The 25,722-nt window shown below is 43.9% G+C and overlaps 1 protein-coding gene across 1 annotated transcript in view; it reads right to left on the bottom strand.

Moving 5' to 3' along the window:
- Nucleotides 1-1,516: 1,516 nt before the first annotated feature.
- Nucleotides 1,517-25,722, bottom strand: part of LOC308099698 (syntaxin-binding protein 4) — a gene marked incomplete at its 5' end in the record, with an annotated part of 329,176 nt that continues 304,970 nt past the window's right edge. Inside the window, 6 exons of the mRNA XM_080448431.1 lie at nt 1,517-1,643; nt 4,333-4,463; nt 6,311-6,360; nt 17,125-17,241; nt 17,633-17,833; nt 18,364-18,429. Coding sequence (XP_080304557.1) covers nt 1,588-1,643; nt 4,333-4,463; nt 6,311-6,360; nt 17,125-17,241; nt 17,633-17,833; nt 18,364-18,429 — 621 coding nt within the window. The 3' untranslated portion in view covers nt 1,517-1,587. The remainder of the gene's footprint in view (nt 1,644-4,332; nt 4,464-6,310; nt 6,361-17,124; nt 17,242-17,632; nt 17,834-18,363; nt 18,430-25,722) is intronic.

Below are 25,722 nucleotides of genomic sequence, written 5' to 3' on the forward strand. Positions count from 1 at the left end.
CATGTATGCCTATTGAAGCAGGAGGTCTCACCACCATTAAAATCCTCATAATTCGCTGAATTCTCAACCAATTTTCAAGCGGTTTGGTTTGTACAACTGGCAGACATATGTATGATATAATTAAATTAAAAAGGTGCGTTTTCATAAGAAAGTCCCTTACCTTTCGTTAGTGGTTCTCAACCTTTTTTTGAGTTCTGGACCACAGGCATATTTTGAACAATCTTCTAGGACCACCCCCACCCCAACTCCCAACATCTATATACAGTATATATTTAGTATAACAAGGCATAACACATTCACTTCTATTATATAATTTTTTTCATTCATATTTAACATTAATGATCTCAAAGCTGGTTTTATACTGCTGCACTCCAATTTTGTGCACACAAAAATGCCAATCTTCAAGCTCACAACGTGTGCTGTACGAGGCATTGTGAGCTTGTAGATCTGCTATATTTTGAATGCACACCGCACATATCAAAGTATATCAAGCCAAGATCACAAATTCTTAAATTTGACGGACTTATGAAATATTATCTCAACTTGTTTTTTTAATACATTTAACAAATGTACAATATATATATACATGAATTCATTTTATACAATATATGTTTTTTAAACATTTTAAAACATTTTCCCATGGACCACCTGCAATTATGCCATGGACCTCTAGTGGTCCATGAACCACTGGTTGAGAACCACTGTCTTATGTAGATAGTAACAGTAATGGTTATAAAACTGGAAAAAAAATGAAAAAGTTAAAAATAACTCATTCTCAGGTGCTTATGACCCACACATATTTCGCACAGTTTTGGCAAGTTGCCCCTGCCAATATGGAGGCGATGCCGTCCTACGATCCAAGTGGCCAACGCGGCGTCTACGTGCGTTACATCTTATGGCTCTTACCGCCACGTTCCGGCGGAATGCGAAAGATCGCCAGAATCTTCGTTAGAAAACAAGAGGGAAACCCTGTCATAGATGTTTGCAGTCGGTCTGCAAAGCGCTCACACTCACTTAAGTTTCAGTTGTTTCAGTAATTTTCAAAAAGCAGTATTTATTATCATTATTATTATTATTATTTATTTATTTATTTGTATTATTTATTTTTCTTGTCTGCCCCCCCAAGGCGTCGTTTCTCAGCCTGTGGGTCTGGGACATTCTCGTAAGGGTCGCAAACAAAGAACAACAGTGATAGAGGAATATTGCGTTTAAACCACTTAAGCCCTATATACTTATTTGACCGGAGTCCCCCAGGGGTCTATACTAGGTCCCCCTTCTACGCTAAATATCTTTTGCCGGAAATAGGCGATCTACAAGCTCAAAACGCGTCGCGCCGCGACACGTCCTGAGTCTTGTAGATCGGCTGTGTCCGGCGAATGTCGGGGGTTTGGTGTGGTTGCGGTTTGTACGTCTGATCGATTTTGTTTCCTGAATTCATGGTCAACATAAAATTCGGGTCACAGTGCGGCGTCGGTTGGAGAAGTGGTGCTGTTTGTTTGTTTGTTTGTTTAGGGGGTGGAGATGCAGGTGGTGTCCGCTCTGTCAGTCATACGTTCCCCTCTGGATGGATGGGCGTTCCCGTGTCGCCTACACGTGGCGTTTGCTTGCGTCCGGCCTCACCGATTCTGAGATGGTCGGTAATGCTGCGGGGGGGAATAGTATTTATGTTACTCACACATACATACAATCCAAGATCAAGATCATACATTTATGAACACTGTTAAATCCATGCAATCCATAACTTTTTTTTTTTGGTAAATAAAATAAAAAAATGTACATGTGTATGGTAGAGTATGTTATAGGGGTAGTTTGCCCCCAAAATGTATTTTCTTCAATCAATTACTCACCCCATGAAGCCTTGAATTCATGGAGATTTGTTTTTGTCACATTCCTGATCTAATATTACAATACTTAATGAATTGTTGTAAATGGGAGAAAGACCTGAACAAGAGCAATACTATTTAAAACGATCACTTATGAGCAGGAGAGTAGTTCTCCTTGGATTACACTAAGACTTGTTTTGGAGTTCATAAATGATTATAGTTGTGTATTAAAGTTTAGCCGTGGCCTCCTATTTACTGAATTCAAGGCTTCATGGGATAACTAATTTGAAGAAAAAAACAAAAGGCATTTGGTATACCTGCTCTTCTATTGAGACATTTAGATCCTGTGTAGAGAGAGGGTAGCACTTTTATTCATCATAACGCCTGTCACTTCTCAGACAGGGTTAACCTTCTTTAGACATATGTGTCAATGTATGACAATATGTCAGTATGTCTTTAATTAGTTTCTCAAATTTTGAACCTGTTTCCACCGAACATTAATTGGTTCAGAATCCTAAAAGTTGGTTCGGAACTGGAACCAAAAAATTATTGTTTTTTTCTTGCCCTGAATTGGGAACCAAAGTGGGTCAAAGTGTCACTATTGTACAGGTTGGAGGATTCAGATGTGATATAAACTATGGCAAAAGTAAGCGAAACATTTTCATTAAAAAAAGAAAGAAATGGGAAACTGTAACTGCCATGAATTTCCCCCATGAAATGGACACTTCGACCAGTCATATTCGACACATGCTGGCCAGGCCTGGAATCGAACCTGGGGCAACTGGGGACTCTAATCATTCAGTGCGGGCCGCCGGCCGGTTCACGGCCGGTTCCATGAAAGCACCAAGGTTCCAGTTCTACAACCAAAATGATTTGGGTGGAAAAGGGGCCACAGTGGTGCTACCCTCTAATCCTGTGGTTGGGTAGAACACCTACTGGTTTACAAGAGGTATTGCATGAAGCTCATTAAAAAAACTAGCGTCATTTGTATTGTTGACCTATTTCTACCATATAGAGCAGGTTTCGTTCAACTTCGACCCCTCTGTCACATGGTACTATTGTTTGTGTTCAGAATCACTGCGCCGCGGCAGCCTACTCACCCACAAAATATATGACACAAAAATAGTACCATGTGACAGAGGGGTCGAAGTTGAACTATTTCTGCTCTATATGGTAGAAATAGGTCAACAATACAAATGACACTAGTTTTTATTTATTTATTTATTTTTAATGAGCGGCCCCTACCAAATCTACTAATCTACCGGAACTACTTCATATTCATCAGAACCGGACCAGAGCCGGACCAGAACTCTGACCACGGGACTCGGGCAATCAATTAATACCGTTGCAACCACTACATTCATGGCAAGTATTTCCAACAGCTTTAAGTCCAAAAATCTGAAATAACCCTTTAACTGGCGGTGACACTGAAATGTCGGTGCTCTGACCGCTGTTAATTTCCTGGGGTCGAGAATGAACGATATGGATTGCAGCTTGAAACTATTTCCATAAACATTAGCAATATACAGTGAACTTGAGTGTACCAAAGGAGTTCTGTTGGAGTTTATTTCACAATAATGACTCACTCACTGTTCACTATCTCTTAAAGTGATAGTTCACCCAAAAAATACTTTTTTTCTATTGATTAATCACCCCATGGAGACTTGAATTCATGGATATTGTTTTGTTTTTGTCGCATTCCTAAGCCAATAATTTGATGACCAGCGGACCGGTAGACAGCGGTTCCGGTAGGAGACACAAAGGAGACTATTTGTGTCTCCTATCGGAACCACTGCCTGTCATCAAATGATTGGCTTAGGAATGCGACAAAAACAAAAAAATATTTATGATTTCAAGTCTCCACTGACAAATCAATAGAAAACAAGTCATTTTGGGGGTGAATTATCCCTTTAAGTCAGTGGTTCTCTAATCTCTCAGATTCAAAGCTCTGCAGCTGAATCTGTCGGGAGTTCCTGTTACAACGTGTAGAGTTAGGAATGTTAGGAATGTAAACAAAGACACGTGGACCGGAATTGGAGGGCTGAGGGCGGACCTAACGGCCAACATCCTGTTATCCACATTCTATTGGGAGGTCCCCCCAGAGTCAAATTCAAAGGAAAAAAAACAGCAGAGGGCGCTGTTTTTTCCATTTTTTAAAACTATGGGTTCCCATATTGGTGGTTCTCAAACAACCCAAGGACAACCCAAACTGATATGTATTTGGCCGCGGACACCCATCTGAAAATGTTTTGTGCCCCCCTCAGAAGAGAAGAATTGAGTTAAAAAAATATATATATTTTTTAACGTTTCAAACACAAAAATGCAAAAAACTGTACAAGCTCTCAGCGCTGCTATTTTTGAATAGCCAAGGTATAAAATATGGATAAAGGGGTTCAAATGATTGTGATCCTTTATTAACAGCTGGGGACTCCTTGGGGACCCCCCCCCCCCTCCACTTTGAGAACCAGTATCTTAAGGACTGTGTGCATGTGTGAATGTGTGTGTGTACCTGGCTCATCGGTGCTGAGGTGACGGGAGCTTTCCACCAGCTCTCTGGCGACCACGGCCAGCTGGAAGGCGGGGTCAGGCAGCGGAGACGGAGCGTCCGGACTGTCTGTGACCGGAGATGACCTGTTACTCCTGAAAACAGACACACACAAACACAAACACACACACACACACACACACACACACACACACACACACACACACACACACACACACACATTTGAAATATTTATTTATGTCCACATAAACAGAGGACATAAACAAAGGACATAAACACTGCCATCTGACTGCACGTCAGATAAAGGGAAAACAGACAGTTACAAAGTGCATATAAGGCAGAACATTGTTACATACAATAATGTTGGCATACTTGTCAAGCACAGCAGTCAACAATCATGGGTAAAGGAAACAACGTCTCCTCCAAATTGAGCGGCTTCCTATAATAGCTGATATTGAGCAGTACCTTGCTAATTGTTTAGCCCTCCTTTTGGAGAGGCCGGCCATTTGAAGGCCCCTCACAACCAACTTGTGCACGTGTCCTAGACTACCAAAGATTAAACCAAAAGTTTACATCTGTAGCCTAGCTGAGAGATGGTCTGCTCTTGCTGATGATATTTTAGCACTTTGGTTAGGAAGGCTTCCTCTAAGCTGTAATCAAAAGTACAGCCGACCTCGAGAATGAACACCTCCCTATGGTTTTCATTAACAACAATGACATCAGGGTTGTTAGCTGAAATGTTAGAGAACACAGAATCATCATTACACAGGCTAAACATGCTCAGCTTCACAGTAGAATGCTTATACAGCATGATGGAGGACCTGAAAATAGAAGTGATATCTCTTGATATCAAATCCACTATTCTGTCATGCCTACTTATGTAGAGTCCCCTGTATACATAGCACCCATTTAAGATGTGGGACATGGTTTCGGCTATTTGTTCATGACCATGATGTATACAGTGAGGAGCATGGTTGCCTGGAAACCAGATGGACACACACGCACGTGCACACACACACCAGAGTGACTTACAATAATAAAGGTAAACGTTCACATACATAGAATGTAGAGAGACAGTGCAGTGCCTCAAGGAATTAGGATAACCAGATAAACCTAGCATCTGTCTAAATAAGTGATACGTTTTGGTTACAACAAAACGTAGTTTTTTGTTAAAATGTTAAAGCACTATATTCTGATAGTGATCATTGCTATAGAGTGTTTGTTCAGTAACAAGGGTCTCCCCGTCTCTCCAGCTCTTTAATACATAGAAAATACATTTTCAGGTAGGTGACAACATTTCAGCCAATCAGGACAGGAGAGTAGGTTGGGAGAGGCTTCACTTTTATAGTGTTCCAGTTCCAATGTTGTCTGCTCATGCCTTTGTGTCATCACTTCCTATTTCACTTGTTTAATCTGTATCCTGGCTGATTCCTCTATCCTGATTGGATAAAATTGGTATCCCGACCTGAAAATGCTGTTTAATAAAGAGCTGGAGAGACAATACTCCTGTTACTGAATAAACACTCTATAGCAATGAGTACTATCATAACCAAAAAAAATCACTTACCCTACCTTACCAAGATAATGTCTGCATGGTAGCCATATCTTGGTCAATCACCAGCATCAATCAATTTTTTTTTGACAAGTATCATAGTACAGGGGGATACATTAGAAGAGTACGTTTCACTTTGAATGAGCACTGGATTTGAAGTATGTCACACATCTGTTCCCCTATGTTCATTATAATATTGTCTCTGTCGGGTTATAACCTCATTATGTCCAAAACTGTTACTTTTCAGGATTCAAATAAAAAAAAGCAGCAAAAGTTGCGGATCGACAAGCTCAAAACGCGACATTTCGTGCCACATTTTGATCTTGTAGATCTGCTACTTTTGATTCTTTTGTAGTATGATGAAGTAGGGCATTGATTTACGTTGTTTCTGCCCGACAACAGCGTTATATTGTCTTAAGATCATCTTACCCGGTGTCCCCTCCAAACAAGCTCTGAGTGGTGAGCACTTTGTGGACATTCTGAGGAAGGACAAAGGACAAAGAAGACACTTCATGTTAGACATCAGTGGTTCTCAATAAAAATACAAATAAATCCTTAGTTTTTTCATTTTTTTCAAGGCCCTCCAGTTTGGTGTACCATCAGGTTCCACCTGTCACAGAACATTAAGGATCCATTTGGTTCCTAACTAGCAATCGTTTAGCTCAGGACCCCCTCGAAACCCCCCGAGGAGCCCAGGGGGGACCCCGGACACCCATTTTGAGAACCACTTGCATCATCTGTCAAAATGAAACTTGATTGATGGGATTGATGAACAACGGCTCACAAGCGGTCACGAAACAGCCATGTTATGCTTGTAGCATCATTAACATGGTGCTATGCTTAGCCAGGGGACGTTGTTTGGACCGGTGGCTGCAGAGTACAAGAGCACAACATATAAAACGCTGAATATTTATACTGTGTTCAGATTGCCTAATGGGTGGACGATATGGACCGACGGTGGATGTTACAAGCGTAACATCCGGACTTGCGAGGCACCAAACTTGGCACAAACACCGGGGTCTGCCATACGAATAGTCACACCAAAAACCTAAATTGCACATAGCCTACGTATATGGGGCACTCCAGCAGTGTTACAGCAGTGTTTAACACTTCAAATGGCCATAACTTGGCTTCCAGAAATACAAACAAAACTGCAGTTGTGTTGCTAAGCCACCGGGGGGCAGTGCAGCTCGATACCAGCGGAGCATTTAGAGGCAGTTGGACATGAATGTGAAGCGAGGTCATTTGTGCCAAATGTTCTCAAGGTTCAGTAGTTTTATTGTCACTTACAAGCTGCAGCCAGTGAAATTATGGTGACTATAGGAGCCTCCTCGGTGAACAAAAAATACAAGGACAACACCGAAGTTGTCATGAAGGCAAAATGGCAGCACCTGAACAAAAGCTGTATAAAAATAATGAATGAAAAATGGGATACAATAAAATAAAAGCACAGACATTACAAACATCTATTGCAATAATTGTAGAGTCCATATATACACGTATATGGCCGTGCAGTATTTGATATGCCAGTAAATTCACACAAACACACACACGCACGCACGCACGCACATCTGCACACTCACAAATGCACACGGTGTGTGTATATGTGCGTGTACTGTATATATTATACACGTGTAAGTGTGTGTGTGTGTGCATGCTTGCGTGTGTTTGTGTGTGTCCATGCATGCTCATGTGTGAATGGAGGGTTATCCGTGTCAAAAACATCTGCCACGCGTGCAGGTGTGCACACCTGCGTAATTATCGTAGCCAATTGTTGGCGCGCGTTCTCATATGCGACGCCCATTGGTTTCCACTGACCCGTTTTGAAGCCTGTAGTTCAGCAAATTCAAATTCAACATCTTGGATTCCCGGTTGCGAATAATCTAATGCTATTGGGTGGGAAGGGGAGCGAGGGCGGGTCTTCACTCAGTAGAACCAGTAGAAGCATACCTTCTTTATAATTTATTTGAAAATGAATGGGACCATAATTTACAAAAAACACATACAGTATCATGATAATCAGAGGTGGAAAGTAACTAAGTACATTTACTTAAGTACTGTACTTACAGTAAGTACAATTTTGAGGTATTTGTACTTTACTTGAGTATTTAAAATTTCCAATACTTTTACTTCTACTCCACTACATTTCGGATCCAAATATTGTACTTTTACTCCACTACATTTATTTGAAAACTTATGATTTTGATTATTATTACAAAACACACATTAGCCACTTCAGCCCTGTATACATTTCGGCCATTTGAAAATAGCCGATCTACTTTTTTTTTGTGAGCTTTTATTTTCAAAAGATTTGTATACATTTGAAAACGTGAAATGGGACATTCTGCATAATGAGTACTTTTACTTTTGGTACTTTAAGTACATTTTGATTCCAATACTTTTGCTGTAACAGAGTATTTCTATATTGCAGTATTGATACTTTTACTTAAAGAATGTGAATACTTTTTCCACCACTGATGATAATTGAAAGAACACTTTAAACTAGCGACTGAAAACATGAAGTATTTATGAAAATATGTTTACTACGGTAATACAACCAAGTGTAATACCCACGATAGACTTTAATGGAATGAAAGTTCTTCTGCAACCAGCAGGAGGGGGGAAATACCGTCACCTTCTAGGCCATTAATGGGAACTGCAGCGTTTACAATACTTCCGCACTAGCTTAATTTCCAAGATGGAAAGGTTGTCGCCTGGTCAAAGTGCGAGTGACACGGCCAATCTTTTTTTGTGTGTCGCGTGTGTACATGCGCGCGTTCTTTGGTTGGCTCGTGCATGTGCGTGCTGCAGTGCTGTAGGTAGAGTGAGCGTTGCAGTAGAATACGGAACGCAGTGGATGTACTCATGGCTGTGGAGCCTCAGGCTGTGTCAGCCACACACACACACACTTAGCTGTCAGAGGAGCTGTGTGTCCCCTTCACCCAGGAGGACTGTCACTTCGTCGCTGTCGGGCAGAAACCTTGTATCTCCATATTTCAACTGTTTTTGTATTTTTTTTTTGTTAATGCCCTACTTCATCATACAAGAGTGACGTGCAAAAAGTCATGAAAATAGCTCATACAAAATAGATCTACAAGCTCAACGAGTTGTGAGCTTGTAGATCGTCGCTATCGGGCAGAAACCTCTTATCTCCATAGTATAACTTTTTGTGTTTTTTCGTAAATGAACACCCACTTGGTCATACTACAGCGTCACACAAAAGTATCACAAGTAGCAGATCCACAAGCTCGAAGCGATTCGTTTTGAGCTTGTAGATCTGCTACTTTTGCTGTTTTTGAATTTGAATCCTGGAAAGTAACAGTTTTGGACACATGAGGTTTCCACCCGAGATCGGCTTTTTACACTTTCTTCGTAATAATAAAATAAACTGTTTTGGACATACAAGGTTTCCACCCGAGAGAGACGACTTCCTCCTCTGCATGGGTTCACATTAGGGACTTTGCTATCTTCTCTGCTATTTCCCCGCAGTGCAAGAAGTCCCCATTGCAGTTAGAACTGCAGATTCACTCCCCCAATTTTCCGCCTTAATCTGAAGACGCACCTCTTCACACTCCACCTTAGCCCGTAGTAGCACTTGACCTATAGCAGTGGTTTTCAACCTTTTTCATGCCAAGGACCCCTAAATTGATATACATTTGGCCGCGGACCCCCATCTGAAAATGTTTTGTGCCAGGGACCCCCAGAAGCAAAGATTTGAGTTAAAAATGTTCGCTTTAAAAAAAGAAATATAATTATTCAAAGATATGCACACATTTTCACGATTTAAAGAAAATAGCAAATCTACAAGCTCATAGCGCGGCACTCTGTGCCGTGCTATTTTTGAATAGCCAAAGCTAAGTATTTACAATGATTGTGACGCTTTGTTAACAAATGGCCATTTGAAATAGCTGATCTACAAACTCACAATGTGTCGCGATGAGCGGCATTGTGAGCTTGTAGATCTGCTATTTTCAAAATATTACTTCCATCTTATGTACTTCTTCCATCACTGGACGAACATCCCACAGTGGAGAAGGAAGTGAATCATCTGTGTGTCCTGCAGCGACCACAATGCCTACACTCCTGTCTGGGCAGTCATGTCTGTGTGGAGCCAACTGTTTCTACTGTGTGTGCGTGTGCGTGTGCGTGTGCGTGTGCGTGTGTGTGTGTGTGTGTGTGGCCATGACCTTAAACTGCCCCGTTGTAACTACCATCGTCAATGTAGTAGGTGCAGTGGATGCATTTGCAATTTCTGTGGATTATGTAGCTTGCATACAAGAAGGCACTTCTCACCGGTGGAATCTACCAACAGCCGACCCTCCCGTGAACAGCTACCAGAAGAGAAGCAATAGACCCGGCGGCCTTCCAGCGGTATGTCCGTCTGCTGTCGAAATAGCAATGGGTGGACTTCCAGGCCCATGAGAACGACTACAGAGAGCGCTTTAACACCAAGCAGCAGTGCAAGACTAAGAACTTTGTTTCCTCTGGTGATCCAGCCAAGGACATTATACCCACGGACTGGTTGTTGGAGGGTTTCGACAACTTGGGATGCCCAAAGATGCGGCAGAAAGGCTGGCAGTATTGTGCTGTCTCTGCTGCCATATGTGGCGGAGCCGCCGCTACTTGGAGTGCTGAGTGACATGCGTGTTGTATCATGAGGACATATCCATGAGTTTGTGAATGTAACCTTTACTGTACCTAAAATATTTGTGTCCCTGTGTGTGGACATAAATAAATTGTTAAACTAAACTGTGAATCACTCTCTGCTTCCTACATCTGAAGGATGATTTAAGGGGAGTTCAGACCGAGAACTGTAACGATAATTATGTCCACAATGAACCTTCTGCAAAACAGTGGAACCATGCACAGAGAGAGAGAGAGAGAGAGAGAGAGAGAGAGAGAGAGAGAGAGAGAGAGAGAGAGAGAGAGAGACAGAGACAGAGAGAGAGAGAGAGACAGAGAGAGACAGAGACACATACAGAGAGACAGAGAGACACAGAGAGACAGAGAGACACAGAGAGACAGAGACAGAGAGAGACAGAGACAGAGACAGAGACAGAGAAACAGAGAGACAGAGAGACAGAGAGACATAAAGAGATATATCTCCGCCTGTCGTGCTGAAAGAATCTGATTATTAATTATAAAGAGGCGAGATAGATGTAGCCAATGCTAGCTAACCTACCAGCTAGCAGGTATTCATAATCATCTCCTCATCTCTTTTAATAACAAATCTATTACTGATTCAGAGGGTGAACGAGACCGATTGCATCCCAGATGTCGTCTCTGATGGGTTTTGATTGGCTGTCAGTGTTTTTTTATCGCGCATGAAATCACTTTGAAAGTGATCCAAACGATATTGTTCACCAGTAACGTTGTCGTTATCGTTGTGGTGTAGACTTTGCCATCTGCTTGAGTTAGGACAATTTTTAACTCATTAAGACCTGAGGCCGATTCTACAAATTCCTTCTAAATTAGTAGTTCTCAAACGTGTTTGTGCCAAGGACCACATGATATGTATTTGGCCACAGACCCCCATCAAAAAATATTTTGTGCCCAGGGACCCCCCAGATGAGAAGATTTGTGTATATATATATATTTACTAAATATATATATATATATATATATATATATATATATATATTTCAAACACTTTCAAGATTTCTAAAAAATTTTCAAAAATAGCAGATGTACAAGTTTGCAGATCTGCTATTTTTGAGAACAACTGCTCTAAACCACTGTTCTAAATCCCAAGAGCTTTCTGTAAAACGCATGTTGCTATGAATCTAAAATGACACAGATGTTTTCCTGGTCGTAATGGGTTAAAACGACGCGTTGTGACCTTGTAGAACTGTAATTTCCTGTGCACGACACAGCTCACAGGCACCTATAAATCAGGCATTACAGAGTGGAGATACTTAAAGGGTAAGACCACTTTAGTAGAGGTTTGGGTTGTGTAGTTACCTTGCCATGATGTAACTCCAAAGGTGGGCAAGAAAAAAATAAATTGCTCCATTGATTAGAAATTGATAATTCAAAATATGCTCCTCATTGACTTACATTGTACGGTAAAACAGCTCTCAAAGTCAGTCTTTTAGCACATAAATGAACCCAAACATAGCTGATTCAGACAATATAGAGCATCACCAAACACAGTACTGTTTTTTTTTTTTATTAGAATGTCAACTTCCTGTTGATTTTACTATTTGAAGATCTGGATCCGGATCCGCCGATCCATTCCGGGTTTTCTACTTATTAAAAATGGCAAAATCAACAGGAAGTTGAAAATGTTATTTAAAAAAAAAACAGTACTGGGTTTGGTGATGTTCTATATTGTCTGAATCAACTTTGTTTGCGTTCGTTTTTGTGCTAAAAGAGTGACTTTGAGAAAAGTTTTACTGTACAATGTAAGTCAATGAGGAGCATATTTTGAATTATCAATTTCTAATCAATGGAGCAATTATTTTTTATTTCTTGCCCACCTTTGGAGTTACATCATGGCAAGGTAACTACACAACCCAAACCTCTACCAAAGTGGTCTTGCCCTTCAAGGCAGGTACACACTGCAGGATATTTGGTCAGATTATGCTGTCGGCGACCTTTTTGGCGCTCGCCGACAAAACCTCCCGATCTGACGCAGATCGGCCTTTGATCGGCGAGATAATGCTCGCTGTGTGTGAAAGGCTCTGCGAGACGATCTGGCCGTGATTATCCGCTCTGCGACGGCTTTCCGACCGTTTTCAAATAACTACCAGGTTAGTTATTCGGCTATGTCGCCGACTAGACATCTCACAGTATCATACAGTATGAAAGGGGTCTGCGAGGAGATCAGCACCACAGCCAATGAGAGCACATTACAGCAGCCACCGTGGCTACCTGACCAAACAGCAACAAACAGACCGACCCCTCCCCCGCAATATTACCGTCCAGTCCTGTTTTAAGTTAAACATTATAAAACTGAATGAGAGAGAGAGTGTGAGCTGTGTGTGTGTGTGTGTGTGTGTGTGTGTGTGTGTGTGTGTGTGTGTGTGTGTGTGTGTGTATTATAATAGACCCGGCGGCCTTCCAGCGGTATGTCCGTCTGCTGTCGAAATAGCAATGGGTGGACTTCCAGGCCCATGAGAACGACTACAGAGAGCGCTTTAACACCAAGCAGCAGTGCAAGACTAAGAACTTTGTTTCCTCTGGTGATCCAGCCAAGGACATTATACCCACGGACTGGTTGTTGGAGGGTTTCGACAACTTGGGATGCCCAAAGATGCGGCAGAAAGGCTGGCAGTATTGTGCTGTCTCTGCTGCCATATGTGGCGGAGCCGCCGCTACTTGGAGTGCTGAGTGACATGCGTGTTGTATCATGAGGACATATCCATGAGTTTGTGAATGTAACCTTTACTGTACCTAAAATATTTGTGTCCCTGTGTGTGGACATAAATAAATTGTTAAACTAAACTGTGAATCACTCTCTGCTTCCTACATCTGAAGGATGATTTAAGGGGAGTTCAGACCGAGAACTGTAACGATAATTATGTCCACAATGAACCTTCTGCAAAACAGTGGAACCATGCACAGAGAGAGAGAGAGAGAGAGAGAGAGAGAGAGAGAGAGAGAGAGAGAGAGAGAGAGAGAGAGAGAGACAGAGACAGAGAGAGAGAGAGAGACAGAGAGAGACAGAGACACATACAGAGAGACAGAGAGACACAGAGAGACAGAGAGACACAGAGAGACAGAGACAGAGAGAGACAGAGACAGAGACAGAGACAGAGAAACAGAGAGACAGAGAGACAGAGAGACATAAAGAGATATATCTCCGCCTGTCGTGCTGAAAGAATCTGATTATTAATTATAAAGAGGCGAGATAGATGTAGCCAATGCTAGCTAACCTACCAGCTAGCAGGTATTCATAATCATCTCCTCATCTCTTTTAATAACAAATCTATTACTGATTCAGAGGGTGAACGAGACCGATTGCATCCCAGATGTCGTCTCTGATGGGTTTTGATTGGCTGTCAGTGTTTTTTTATCGCGCATGAAATCACTTTGAAAGTGATCCAAACGATATTGTTCACCAGTAACGTTGTCGTTATCGTTGTGGTGTAGACTTTGCCATCTGCTTGAGTTAGGACAATTTTTAACTCATTAAGACCTGAGGCCGATTCTACAAATTCCTTCTAAATTAGTAGTTCTCAAACGTGTTTGTGCCAAGGACCACATGATATGTATTTGGCCACAGACCCCCATCAAAAAATATTTTGTGCCCAGGGACCCCCCAGATGAGAAGATTTGTGTATATATATATTTACTAAATATATATATATATATATATATATATATATATATATATATTTCAAACACTTTCAAGATTTCTAAAAAATTTTCAAAAATAGCAGATGTACAAGTTTGCAGATCTGCTATTTTTGAGAACAACTGCTCTAAACCACTGTTCTAAATCCCAAGAGCTTTCTGTAAAACGCATGTTGCTATGAATCTAAAATGACACAGATGTTTTCCTGGTCGTAATGGGTTAAAACGACGCGTTGTGACCTTGTAGAACTGTAATTTCCTGTGCACGACACAGCTCACAGGCACCTATAAATCAGGCATTACAGAGTGGAGATACTTAAAGGGTAAGACCACTTTAGTAGAGGTTTGGGTTGTGTAGTTACCTTGCCATGATGTAACTCCAAAGGTGGGCAAGAAAAAAATAAATTGCTCCATTGATTAGAAATTGATAATTCAAAATATGCTCCTCATTGACTTACATTGTACGGTAAAACAGCTCTCAAAGTCAGTCTTTTAGCACATAAATGAACCCAAACATAGCTGATTCAGACAATATAGAGCATCACCAAACACAGTACTGTTTTTTTTTTTTATTAGAATGTCAACTTCCTGTTGATTTTACTATTTGAAGATCTGGATCCGGATCCGCCGATCCATTCCGGGTTTTCTACTTATTAAAAATGGCAAAATCAACAGGAAGTTGAAAATGTTATTTAAAAAAAAAACAGTACTGGGTTTGGTGATGTTCTATATTGTCTGAATCAACTTTGTTTGCGTTCGTTTTTGTGCTAAAAGAGTGACTTTGAGAAAAGTTTTACTGTACAATGTAAGTCAATGAGGAGCATATTTTGAATTATCAATTTCTAATCAATGGAGCAATTATTTTTTATTTCTTGCCCACCTTTGGAGTTACATCATGGCAAGGTAACTACACAACCCAAACCTCTACCAAAGTGGTCTTGCCCTTCAAGGCAGGTACACACTGCAGGATATTTGGTCAGATTATGCTGTCGGCGACCTTTTTGGCGCTCGCCGACAAAACCTCCCGATCTGACGCAGATCGGCCTTTGATCGGCGAGATAATGCTCGCTGTGTGTGAAAGGCTCTGCGAGACGATCTGGCCGTGATTATCCGCTCTGCGACGGCTTTCCGACCGTTTTCAAATAACTACCAGGTTAGTTATTCGGCTATGTCGCCGACTAGACATCTCACAGTATCATACAGTATGAAAGGGGTCTGCGAGGAGATCAGCACCACAGCCAATGAGAGCACATTACAGCAGCCACCGTGGCTACCTGACCAAACAGCAACAAACAGACCGACCCCTCCCCCGCAATATTACCGTCCAGTCCTGTTTTAAGTTAAACATTATAAAACTGAATGAGAGAGAGAGTGTGAGCTGTGTGTGTGTGTGTGTGTGTGTGTGTGTGTGTGTGTGTGTGTGTGTGTGTGTGTGTGTGTGTGTGTGTGTGTGTGTGTGTGTGTGTGTGTGTGTGTAATATGTGTGTGCGTGAGCAGCGTGTCTGTCACTCGGGAACCAGTGCCTTCTTTTGTTGTTGTTGCCAGATTTTGCCAGAGAAATAAGCAACCAGATCTATGAAAACAAGCCCAACAAAAGCGACAGGCCACATGAGCACTTTTAACCTATATACAAATACATTGGATTTTTGAAAATAGCCGATCTACAAGCTCACGTTGTAGATAGGCTATTTTCAAAGAAGAACATATTGGAGAAAAAAAGATGGAAATTGTGGAATATTTTCCAAATCCACACAGATCTTGTATGGGGGTCTGTGGCACAACATATTTTCAGAAGGGGGGAGGTCTGCAGACAAATATTAATTTGTGGGTCCTTGCCATGAAAATGTTTGAAAACAACTGGTTCAAACAACATTAGGACACAAGGCCAAATAAGCAACTAAACTGTCAAGCAACTTTACAGAAAAAAACAAGCCCAAAGTCGCTTATAATAAGCGGACATGGCAACGCTAGTGCTGCGTAGCCTACTTGAAGAGAGAGAGAGAGAAAGAGAGAGACGCATCACGGGAGACATCGATTAAAATGACTTGGAATAAAAACAAATGTATGTATTGGGTCTGATCCTCGATAGCATCTTAGTGAACTATCCTACAGTGTGTAATCCCTGGTCGGGGATCAATCTATAGTGTGAAAACCACAATGATATATGACAGCCGATTTCAAGAAATAAACTCCTGCAGTGTGTAACGATCAGACGACTCCCCGACCACTTTAAAAGTCCTACAGTGTGTACCTGCCCTTAGTCAATCCATATGCTCTGTTTAGGGTCAAATACAAATGTAGTCAACTTTTTGTCTTGAGTCTTGTTTTCTCTGACTTTGTAAACATAGATGTGTTTGGACTCATGATGACTCATGATGAGTTGCATTGTGTTGTGTTGTTGGGAAGCGGTGCTGATGGGAGCCCCAGCAGGTTGGTGAGCATCACCATAGTTGACTCACACCTGAGTCATACTCCATTACAGTCAGTCCACATCAGTGTCATGAGTTTAGGCCTGGGGGATCAAGAGCCTTAAGCACAGTACTCCTTTTGACGTTAAAACGTTTCTTTGGAAAGGGAGGTGATATAACTACAAATTGTCACAGAACTTTTTTCTCTGAACCCGTGCACCTCCAGATGTCGCTACTCTCCGAACTATTAGTTCGGAAAATAGGGCTGTGAATCGTGTGAGGTTGTAGATCGTTTTTTTTGTTGAGGTATTAAAAAAGTCTTAAAAGTCCTTAAATTGTCACTTCACTGTCATCTGGGGACCCCCCCAAAATCTTGTTGGGACCCCCTTGGGGATCTCGACCCACAGGTTGAGAACCACTGCCATATAGGGTTTAAGTGGTTAAATGTTATATTATACATATGATTATGTTGTGTGTATATATATATATATATATATATATATATATATGTATATATATGTATATATATACACATACCTGTGCGAAGCCCAGCAGTTTCCTGTTGGAGATTTCCAGGTGTTTGCGGCTCAGCTCAGATCGTCTCAGCTGGCTGTCGATGTTCATCAGCCTCCTGTTCAGCTCCGCTACATCGCCCTGAAACACAATAACACCTTCATAAACATCTCCCTGAAACACAATAACACCTTCATAAACATCTCCCTGAAACGTTTCATTGAAACAATTACACAGCATGACATTGTCTATAACCTTGAGAAAGAAAGGTCTACAAACCCTCTAACCGAGGGTCTACATATCTTGGTAGCCTCCATGCTACGTGGATGCTCATACCTTGGTCTACAACCTTGAGAGACAAGGGTCTACATACCTTGAGAAACAAAGGTCTAGAACCTTGAGAAACAAGGGTCTACCTACCTTGAGAAACACGGGTCTACAACCTTGAGAAACACAGGTCTACAACCAGAGAAACAAGGGTTTACAACCAGAGAAACACAGGTCTACAACCAAAGAAACAAAGGTCCACAACCTTGGTAGCTTCCATGCTGCGTGGATGCCTCTTGCTGCCAGCCAGCTGGGTCTTCAGGTCGCTGATCTCGGCCTCCAGTAGTTGGACCACCTCCTCGTAGTCCTGCTCAGCACTGTTAGCCCTCCTCTGCACCGCCCCGCCCTCCACCGCCTGCAGACGATTCTTCAAGCGCTGGTTCTCCTCCACCGTCAGGCACGCTCTCTAGAACACGGCCAACACAAGGTCAGGATTTAGAGAAAACAATGGTTCCCCAGCTAAATGAGTTAACCACTTAAACCCCACATGGTTGACCGGTGTACCTCAGGGCTATATACTCCTCTCCTCTCCTCTCCTCTCCTCTCCTCTCCTCTCCTCTCCTCTCCTCTCCTCTCCTCTCCTCTCCCCTCCCCGCTCCTCTGCTCTCTCCCCTCCCCTGAGAGAGAGAGCTGCTTCACTGTACAATGAGTCAGTCAATGAGGAGCATATTTTGAATGATGAATTTCTAATCAATGGAGCAATTCTTTTTGATTCCTTGTCCACCTTTGGAGTTAGATCATGGCAAGGTAACTACACAACCCAAACCTCTACCAAAGTGGTATTGCCCTTTAACCTCTCCTGTCCTGTCCTGTCCTGTCCTATCCTATCCTATCCTATCCTATCCTGTCCTGTCCTGTCCTGTCCTGTCCTGTCCTGTCCTGTCCTCTCCTCTCCTCTCGTCTCCTCTCGTCTCCTCTCCTCTCCTCTCTCCTCACCTCAGAGGTTTTCTGCAGTTCATCCTCCAGTGTCTTCTTGCTGTGCTCCGTGTCCTTCAGTATGACCTGCAACACAATGGGACAAGGAGGACAGTGACACATTCAGACGGTACAACATTTGTGTTTGTTGAGTTAAGCTGGACAGGAATGTATTTTCGGGAGGCTTGAGATTGGATCGTTGAACCGCTCACGCTAGAGGATAATCATGCCCGAGATTCGCTTACCATCTAGGCTGGGGTCGGGAACAAACCGATGAAGGGCAACCGATGAAGGTTTTCCAGGACAGGGGTGATATGGTCACGCTTCTTGTGTTATAGTCAAATACCTGGCAGCAGCATTTTGCTGCTGCCAGGTACCAAACGGGAAAATGATAGAGTGCATTACAGTAATCTAAGTGGGATGGTACAGTATGAAGGCATGAACAACCTTTTCTAGATCAACAACAGACAGAAAGGACTGATTGTTTACTTAGCTGCCTGCTACCACTCACTATCATACATTTCTGAATTCAATATGACCTGCAACACAGTGGACAAACCTCAGTGTTGTCAAACAAAGCCAGTGTCTACAATCAGAGTGACACATACTGCTCTTCAGCCGTTAAGGGATGATGGAAATCAATTCAGCAACGCAAACCTGCAAGGACTGCATGATGTAGTCTCCAATAGATCAACCTTTATTTAGCCCTTGAAGTATCTCGCAAGACAATCATTTATGAGTAAATAGTGAATACTATTTATCGTAAGCCATATGCTAACAACTGTGGTCCCAGGTGAAGTGAACAGGAAAAAGGGATGAAAGGGACATTTGGTCATATATTCCTGGAGTGTGAAGAGGGGCCTGGGAAGACAAAGAAGGCCGTCCCCTGATTTGATTAACCAAAGAAACGTGTGTTTACCTACAGGAAAGAGACCTATTGTCCTATTGTATACAGAATGTTTGAAGCTGGCTGGAGTCCAACAGAGCATTCTTTTGTTAGTTAGTAGGCTGATTTCAATACTATTGTCTTTATGTAAGGATGGGGGCCGAAGTGAAAACATCTGTTGTCTCCCTCTGTCCCCAGGAAGTGTGGTAAAAGTGAAGTCATGCAGACTCAAATTGAATTCCTATAGTTATTCTTGTTTCACAGAAAAAGCTTATTTTGTAGTAAATACACAAGAGTGAACCTTGGTGAAAAGTGGTTGGAGGAGAAACCAGCTAACTGTACGTAACTTCTCTTCTTGAATCTAAGGAATAAGGTCAAGCTATTTAATCATCTCTTTCTGTCTAAATCACTCATACAAGGTGAATGTATAATGTGTGTGGTCTTAATATAAAGCTTAGGACATATTGAACACGAATTATTAAAGAATAGTCCATTTTAGGTTATAGTTTGGCCACAGGAACATAAACTGTATTACCACAGTTAACCTCATGCAAATGGGGGGATAAGCCTAGCAAGACTCGCTGTGTGCTCGGCCGGAGCGCATCAGCTCCCGATTGGCTGAGAGAAGGAGGAGGAGGAGGGACTGCGAAGCTAGCGCGTGTCTTGAATTTACTGTATAAAAAGTGTGTACTTGTGTGATGTTAGTGCTACTGTAATTTGACCGCCTCAGTTCGCCATTTTCGTGAATACTCTTGAAGTTGATCAATAAAGACTTGAAGACTAAAATACCCATCGGATCTTGTGACTCTGTGTTCATACCCTTTCATCGAGGGCTATCCCACGGTATTCCCCGGATTATTTACCACACCCTCATTTATAACACTGCTGAGCCGATGGCCAAGTTAGAAAATGTATCACCAGACAAAACATCAAATACAATGACATTTTAAATAATATTGTGCTGGTGCTCATGTTTTCAAGAGGCTATTTAAAGACCATCTGACATGTATTGTCGTGACCATATCGTGACATATTTCATGCGGCGGTGGCTCTCAAAGTGGGGCCCGGCCGTCCTGGGACCCCCAGGGGTCCTTGAAGGCGTTCCAGGTCGTCCCCAGCCAAATGATTGATAGTTAAGAATCAAATGGACCCGTATGGGTCTGTAACTCTACAGCAAGAGTGTACAAATGGAACCATTTTGGTTCCATTTTGTACACTTTCAGAGTTAAATGAACACAGAATGTGTCACAGTCTCTGTCTGTGTCCTTGTGTTGCCTATGTGTTGGTGCCTGTGTCTTAGTGAGTGGGTGTGTGTGTGGGCATAGGCTTGGCTCCAGCTCCCAGCTTGGCACACCTGTTACCAGTTCCCTCATCTACCTCACCTGCCATCAGCTCATCACTTCCACAGTCTATAAAGCCATGGTCTTCTCTCACAACTGTGCCAGTTTGTTTCACAACCTCACATGTGTGGGTAACGCTTTGCCAGCAACTGTATTTAGTCCTAATTATTCCTAGTGCCTTAGTTAGTGTTTCTTGAAACCTGTATTTTGTACTCCTCGTGACTCACTCCTTTCTCTTTTCTACAGTGACCATACTCACCTGCCTTGCCTGCCTGCCTGCCACCAACCTCCGCCTGCTCCCCTCGACCACTCCAAACCAACACTGCCAACCTCCCCAATTCCTCCTTCCCTTGGAATTTAACTTTGTGTTGTTTCTGCATTTGGGTCTGCCAGTTGTACTAATGGTGACAGAATTATACCACAGTGTAGACTGGGGATCCCAGAGATCAAAATGGTATCCAACCGGGGTTCCTTGAAATTAACCCATTTTGGGCGGGAACCCCTATTTGTTCTTGCTGCTATGTACAGTATATATAGCAACATACATTTGTTGTAATTTTAGAATAAATATTTGAAGTTTTTCAGAAAACTTAGGTCAGGATTTAGAAGGCGTTTTTAGAATCGGCCTCAGGTCTAAATGGGTTAACAATGGTTGAGAATCACTGCTATAGCCGTAAAACAATATTCTCTTATGGGGGTAGCTGGCATATCTTTTCAAATGCACACACAACACCTGTTGTGTCACATTACAAATGGGTGCAGTGCCACTTAGCGCCCAGCGAAAAGCGCAACCCGTATCGTCCCCCTGACGCAGTGGTTAAATTCACACCTTGCCCCCGCGTTGTCTAGATACCAAATTATATTTTGCACACGTGGGCTGTGTTGGTCCACTTCCTGTTTAGCGTTTTCCTGAAAACAGCTGTATGTATCTTGAGTTGCCTTTTTTTGCCCTGCATTTCGCTAGACATGCTATTTTTCAACATGCTGTTACAAGGCAAGGGGCGGTCGCGGTTGGATAGTTTTTTCTCTGGGCGACGCACACTAATACCGTTTGTGTTTATAAACGGTCAGACAATCGATCATAAAGGATATACATTTTCTGTGACCAGTTGAAAAGGTAAAAAATCGCTGGCAGTGGGCAAACACAGCCAGAAATAAGTCTGGCAGTGAATGAGTTAACTCTGACAGTATACAAATGGAACCAAATGGACCTTAACGGGTCCATTTGGTTCCATTTGTATACTGTTAGTGGTACTGTCACGACCACGCCCACGCACTCATTCCAGAGGTCCTCATCTCCAGCCTATTAACTTTACACACCTGTTCCTCCTTAGTGCACTCCTATATATACCCCCCTCGTTCACTCTGCCAGCAGGCAGTATTGTTTGACTCTAGACTAGAGTAGCAGCTCCACACGGTCCCGTCCGTGTTTGCCTTTGTGTCTAGTTTCCTTGAACTGTGCTTTGCACTTTTACCTTTGTTGGACTTTAATAAACACCCTTGAAACCTGCGCCTGCATTCAAGAATGTCATTACAGAATACTGCCTCTCAAGAGGATGCAGCAGGTTTGCAGCGTGCTGTTGGTGAACAGGGGCGACTCCTGGGCGAACACAACAGCAAGCTGAATCTACTTGCCACTGCCATGGATGAAGTTCTTAAGGAACTCCATACGCTGAACACCACCATGACGGTTTCTCAACAATCCGGCCAACCCACACCAGCTCCAGTCGTCAATCTACCAGCTGGCCAGCCTCCTCCAACTGCTAATGCCAAGTGGGCGCTTCCTGATAAGTATGATGGCACTGCTTCAAAATGCAAGGGGTTCCTCCTCCAATGCTCCTTATACTTTGCCCACCAGTCTGGAGCACCCACGTCCGAAGCCGCCAAAGTGGCTACGGTCATCTCTCTCCTGACTGGAAGGGCTTTGGAATGGGCCACTGCTGTCTGGGATAATGGAGGACCTGAGGTCGGGTCCTACGACTTGTTCCTGAATCTGTTTCGAGCTGTTTTTGATCATCCACCAGAGGGCCAGGAGGGAGGTGAGCGGCTTCTTCAATTACGTCAGGGTTCCCGTACTGCTGCTGAATATGCTCTCTCCTTCCGCACCGTGGCCGCATCCAGTGGTTGGAATGAACCAGCTCTGCGCACCTTGTTCCGAAGAGGGTTACGGAGGGAGGTCCAGACAGAGCTGGCATGCAGAGATGAGAACCTTTCCTTGGATGCTATCATCTCCATGGCCATCCGCCTGGATAACCTCATCAGAGAGCGCCAGAGACCCTCTCACTTCCCTTCGACAGCCGCCACTAGCTCTGAGCCTGTTCCAGAGCCCATGGAGGTGGATTTCACCCGTATCTCAGCGGCTGAGCGACGTCGCAGAATCCAACTGCGTCTTTGTAGATACTGTGGAGCAGAGAATCACCAGCTTGCAGACTGTCCTGTGAAACCTGCGTCGTTCACTAACCGCGGAGATCGGAGAGACAGCCCTCTGAGTCGTACTGCTGAAGTGAGTACTCCACCCTCAGCTATTAGTGCTCAACCTTTTCTGGTCCCAATTACTGTTGATAGCTGTTCTCCATGTGATGTCTCTACAGCATTAGTGGACTCCGGGGCTGCAGGGAACTTCATTGATAAGGACCTTGTCAAGTCCCTGCACCTTCCGCTTCACCGTCTCACCACTCCCATTCCCATCGAAGGCCTGGATGGCAGACCTGTGGGAGACGGCACTATTACCCACATCACCCATCCCCTCATCATTACTGTTGGTGCTATGCATCGTGAGAGTATCCAGCTTCTTGTGATAAGAGCACCGGTCCACCAGATCACTCTCGGTCTCCCCTGGCTCCAACTTCATAACCCCACCATTTCCTGGACAGAGAGGGAGATTACAGCCTGGTCAGACTATTGTCGTGCAACATGTCTTCCCTTATCTTGTGGGTTCACAACAGTAGAGAGTCCAGAGTCCACTTCTCAGCCCACTATCCCAGAGGCCTACCAGGACCTGAGAGAGGTTTTCTCCAAGGAGAGGGCCACCTGTCTTCCTCCTCATCGCCCCTGGGATTGTGCCATCGACCTGCTTGCTGGCTCTGCTCCTCCTCGTGGCCACATCTACCCCTTGTCCATCGCGGAGACCGAGGCCATGGAGGAGTATATCCAGGAGGCATTGAAGCAGGGCTATATCCGCCCTTCCACCTCTTCTGCTTCTGCAAGCTTCTTCTTCGTGGCCAAGAAGGATGGTGGTTTGCGTCCGTGCATCGATTACCGGGGCGTGAACGCTGTCACCGTTAAGTACCGGTATCCCCTTCCTCTGGTGCCCGCAGCTCTGGAACAGCTCCGGGGGGCCCGTGTCTTCACCAAGCTGGACCTTCGTAGTGCCTACAACCTGATCCGCATCAAGGAGGGAGATGAGTGGAAGACAGTCTTCAGCACTACTTCACCACTACAGGCCACTACGAGTACCTGGTAATGCCTTTCGGACTGTCAAATGCCCCCTCCGTCTTCCAGGCATTTGTCAACGAGATCTTCAGGGATATGCTCGGTCGCCAGGTGGTCGTGTACATCGATGATATCCTGATCTACTCAGCCACTATGGAGGAGCACATCAAACATGTCCATGAGGTTCTCAGGCGTCTTCTAGACAACCACCTCTATGCCAAAGCCGAGAAGTGTTTGTTCCATCAATCCACCATCTCTTTCCTCGGTTATGTGATCAGTCCAGGGGGGGTGAAGATGGAGAAACCAAAGGTTGATGCTGTTCTGAATTGGCCAAGACCTACCACGGTGAAGGAGTTGCAGCGTTTCTTAGGTTTTGCAAACTTTTATCGCCGGTTTATACGGGGTTACAGTTCCATAGCGGCGCCCCTCACATCTCTCCTCAAGGGGGGTCCTCGCAGATTGCCATGGAACGAAGCTGCAACGGCCACCTTCAATCGTCTTAAGAACTGCTTCACAACTGCCCCCCTACTGAAGCACCCGGATCCCGACTTGCCATTTGTGGTGGAGGTGGATGCCTCAGAGGTGGGTGTGGGAGCAGTCCTCTCTCAGAGACAAGGTAATCCACCAAAATTATACCCTTGTGCTTTCTATTCTAAAAAACTTAGTTCTGCTCAGAGGAACTATGATGTAGGTGACAGAGAGCTGCTGGTTGGAGGGTGCTAAGGAGCCATTCTTGGTGTTGACAGACCACCGCAACCTAGAGTACATCCAAAAGGCGAAGCGCTTGAACTCCCGACAAGCGAGGTGGGCTCTTTTCTTTTCACGCTTTGACTTCATCCTTTCTTATAGACCGGGTTCCAAAAACATCAAGGCCGATGCTCTTTCCCGGATGTATGATGCTGCTGAGTTCCAAGCTGTAATTAGCCCCATTATCCCTCCATCTCGCATTGTGGCTCCCGTGCTCTGGAATGTCGAGGAGGAGATTCGTCAGGCCCAGGTTGGAGACCCTATTCCGGCCAAGTGTCCTCCAGGCCGCACCTATGTTCCCGCAAGGGTGAGGGATCAGTTACTGACTTGGGCGCATACTTCGGTGGCAACTGGACATCCAGGTATTACTCGCACAACACAGGCACTCTCTGAAAAATACTGGTGGTCCACTTTAGTCCGAGATGTCAGTAAATATGTAAAATCCTGTTCAATCTGTGCCCAGTCGAAATCCCCGCGACACGCTCCGGCGGGAAAACTCCATCCGCTTCCTGTGCCTCAGCGACCTTGGTCGCATCTGTCCATTGACTTTGTTACTGATCTTCCCTCTTCCAAGGGTTACACCACCGTGTTGGTAGTAGTTGACAGATTCTCCAAGGCCTGTCGTTTTATCCCCCTCACTCGTCTCCCAACTGCCTTCCAGGTAGCAGAGGTGCTGTTTGAGCAGGTGTTCCGGCACTATGGCCTTCCGGAGGACATTGTTTCAGATCGTGGTCCCCAGTTCACGTCACGTGTATGGAAGGCCTTCATGGGGAGACTGGGGGTTGCAGTGAGCCTCACCTCCGGCTACAGTCCACAGTCAAATGGACAAGTGGAGAGGACCAACCAGGAACTCGGGAGGTTCCTCCGCAGCCACTGTATGGACCGGCAGGCTGAGTGGGCTCAGTTCCTTCCCTGGGCTGAATATGCCCAGAATTCCCTTCGCCACTCTTCTACAGGTCTGACTCCCTTCCAGTG

Source organism: Gymnoscopelus braueri, assembly GCF_963280865.1.
Source record: "Gymnoscopelus braueri genome assembly, chromosome: 13".
In the NCBI taxonomy this organism is placed as follows: Eukaryota; Metazoa; Chordata; class Actinopteri; order Myctophiformes; family Myctophidae; genus Gymnoscopelus; species Gymnoscopelus braueri.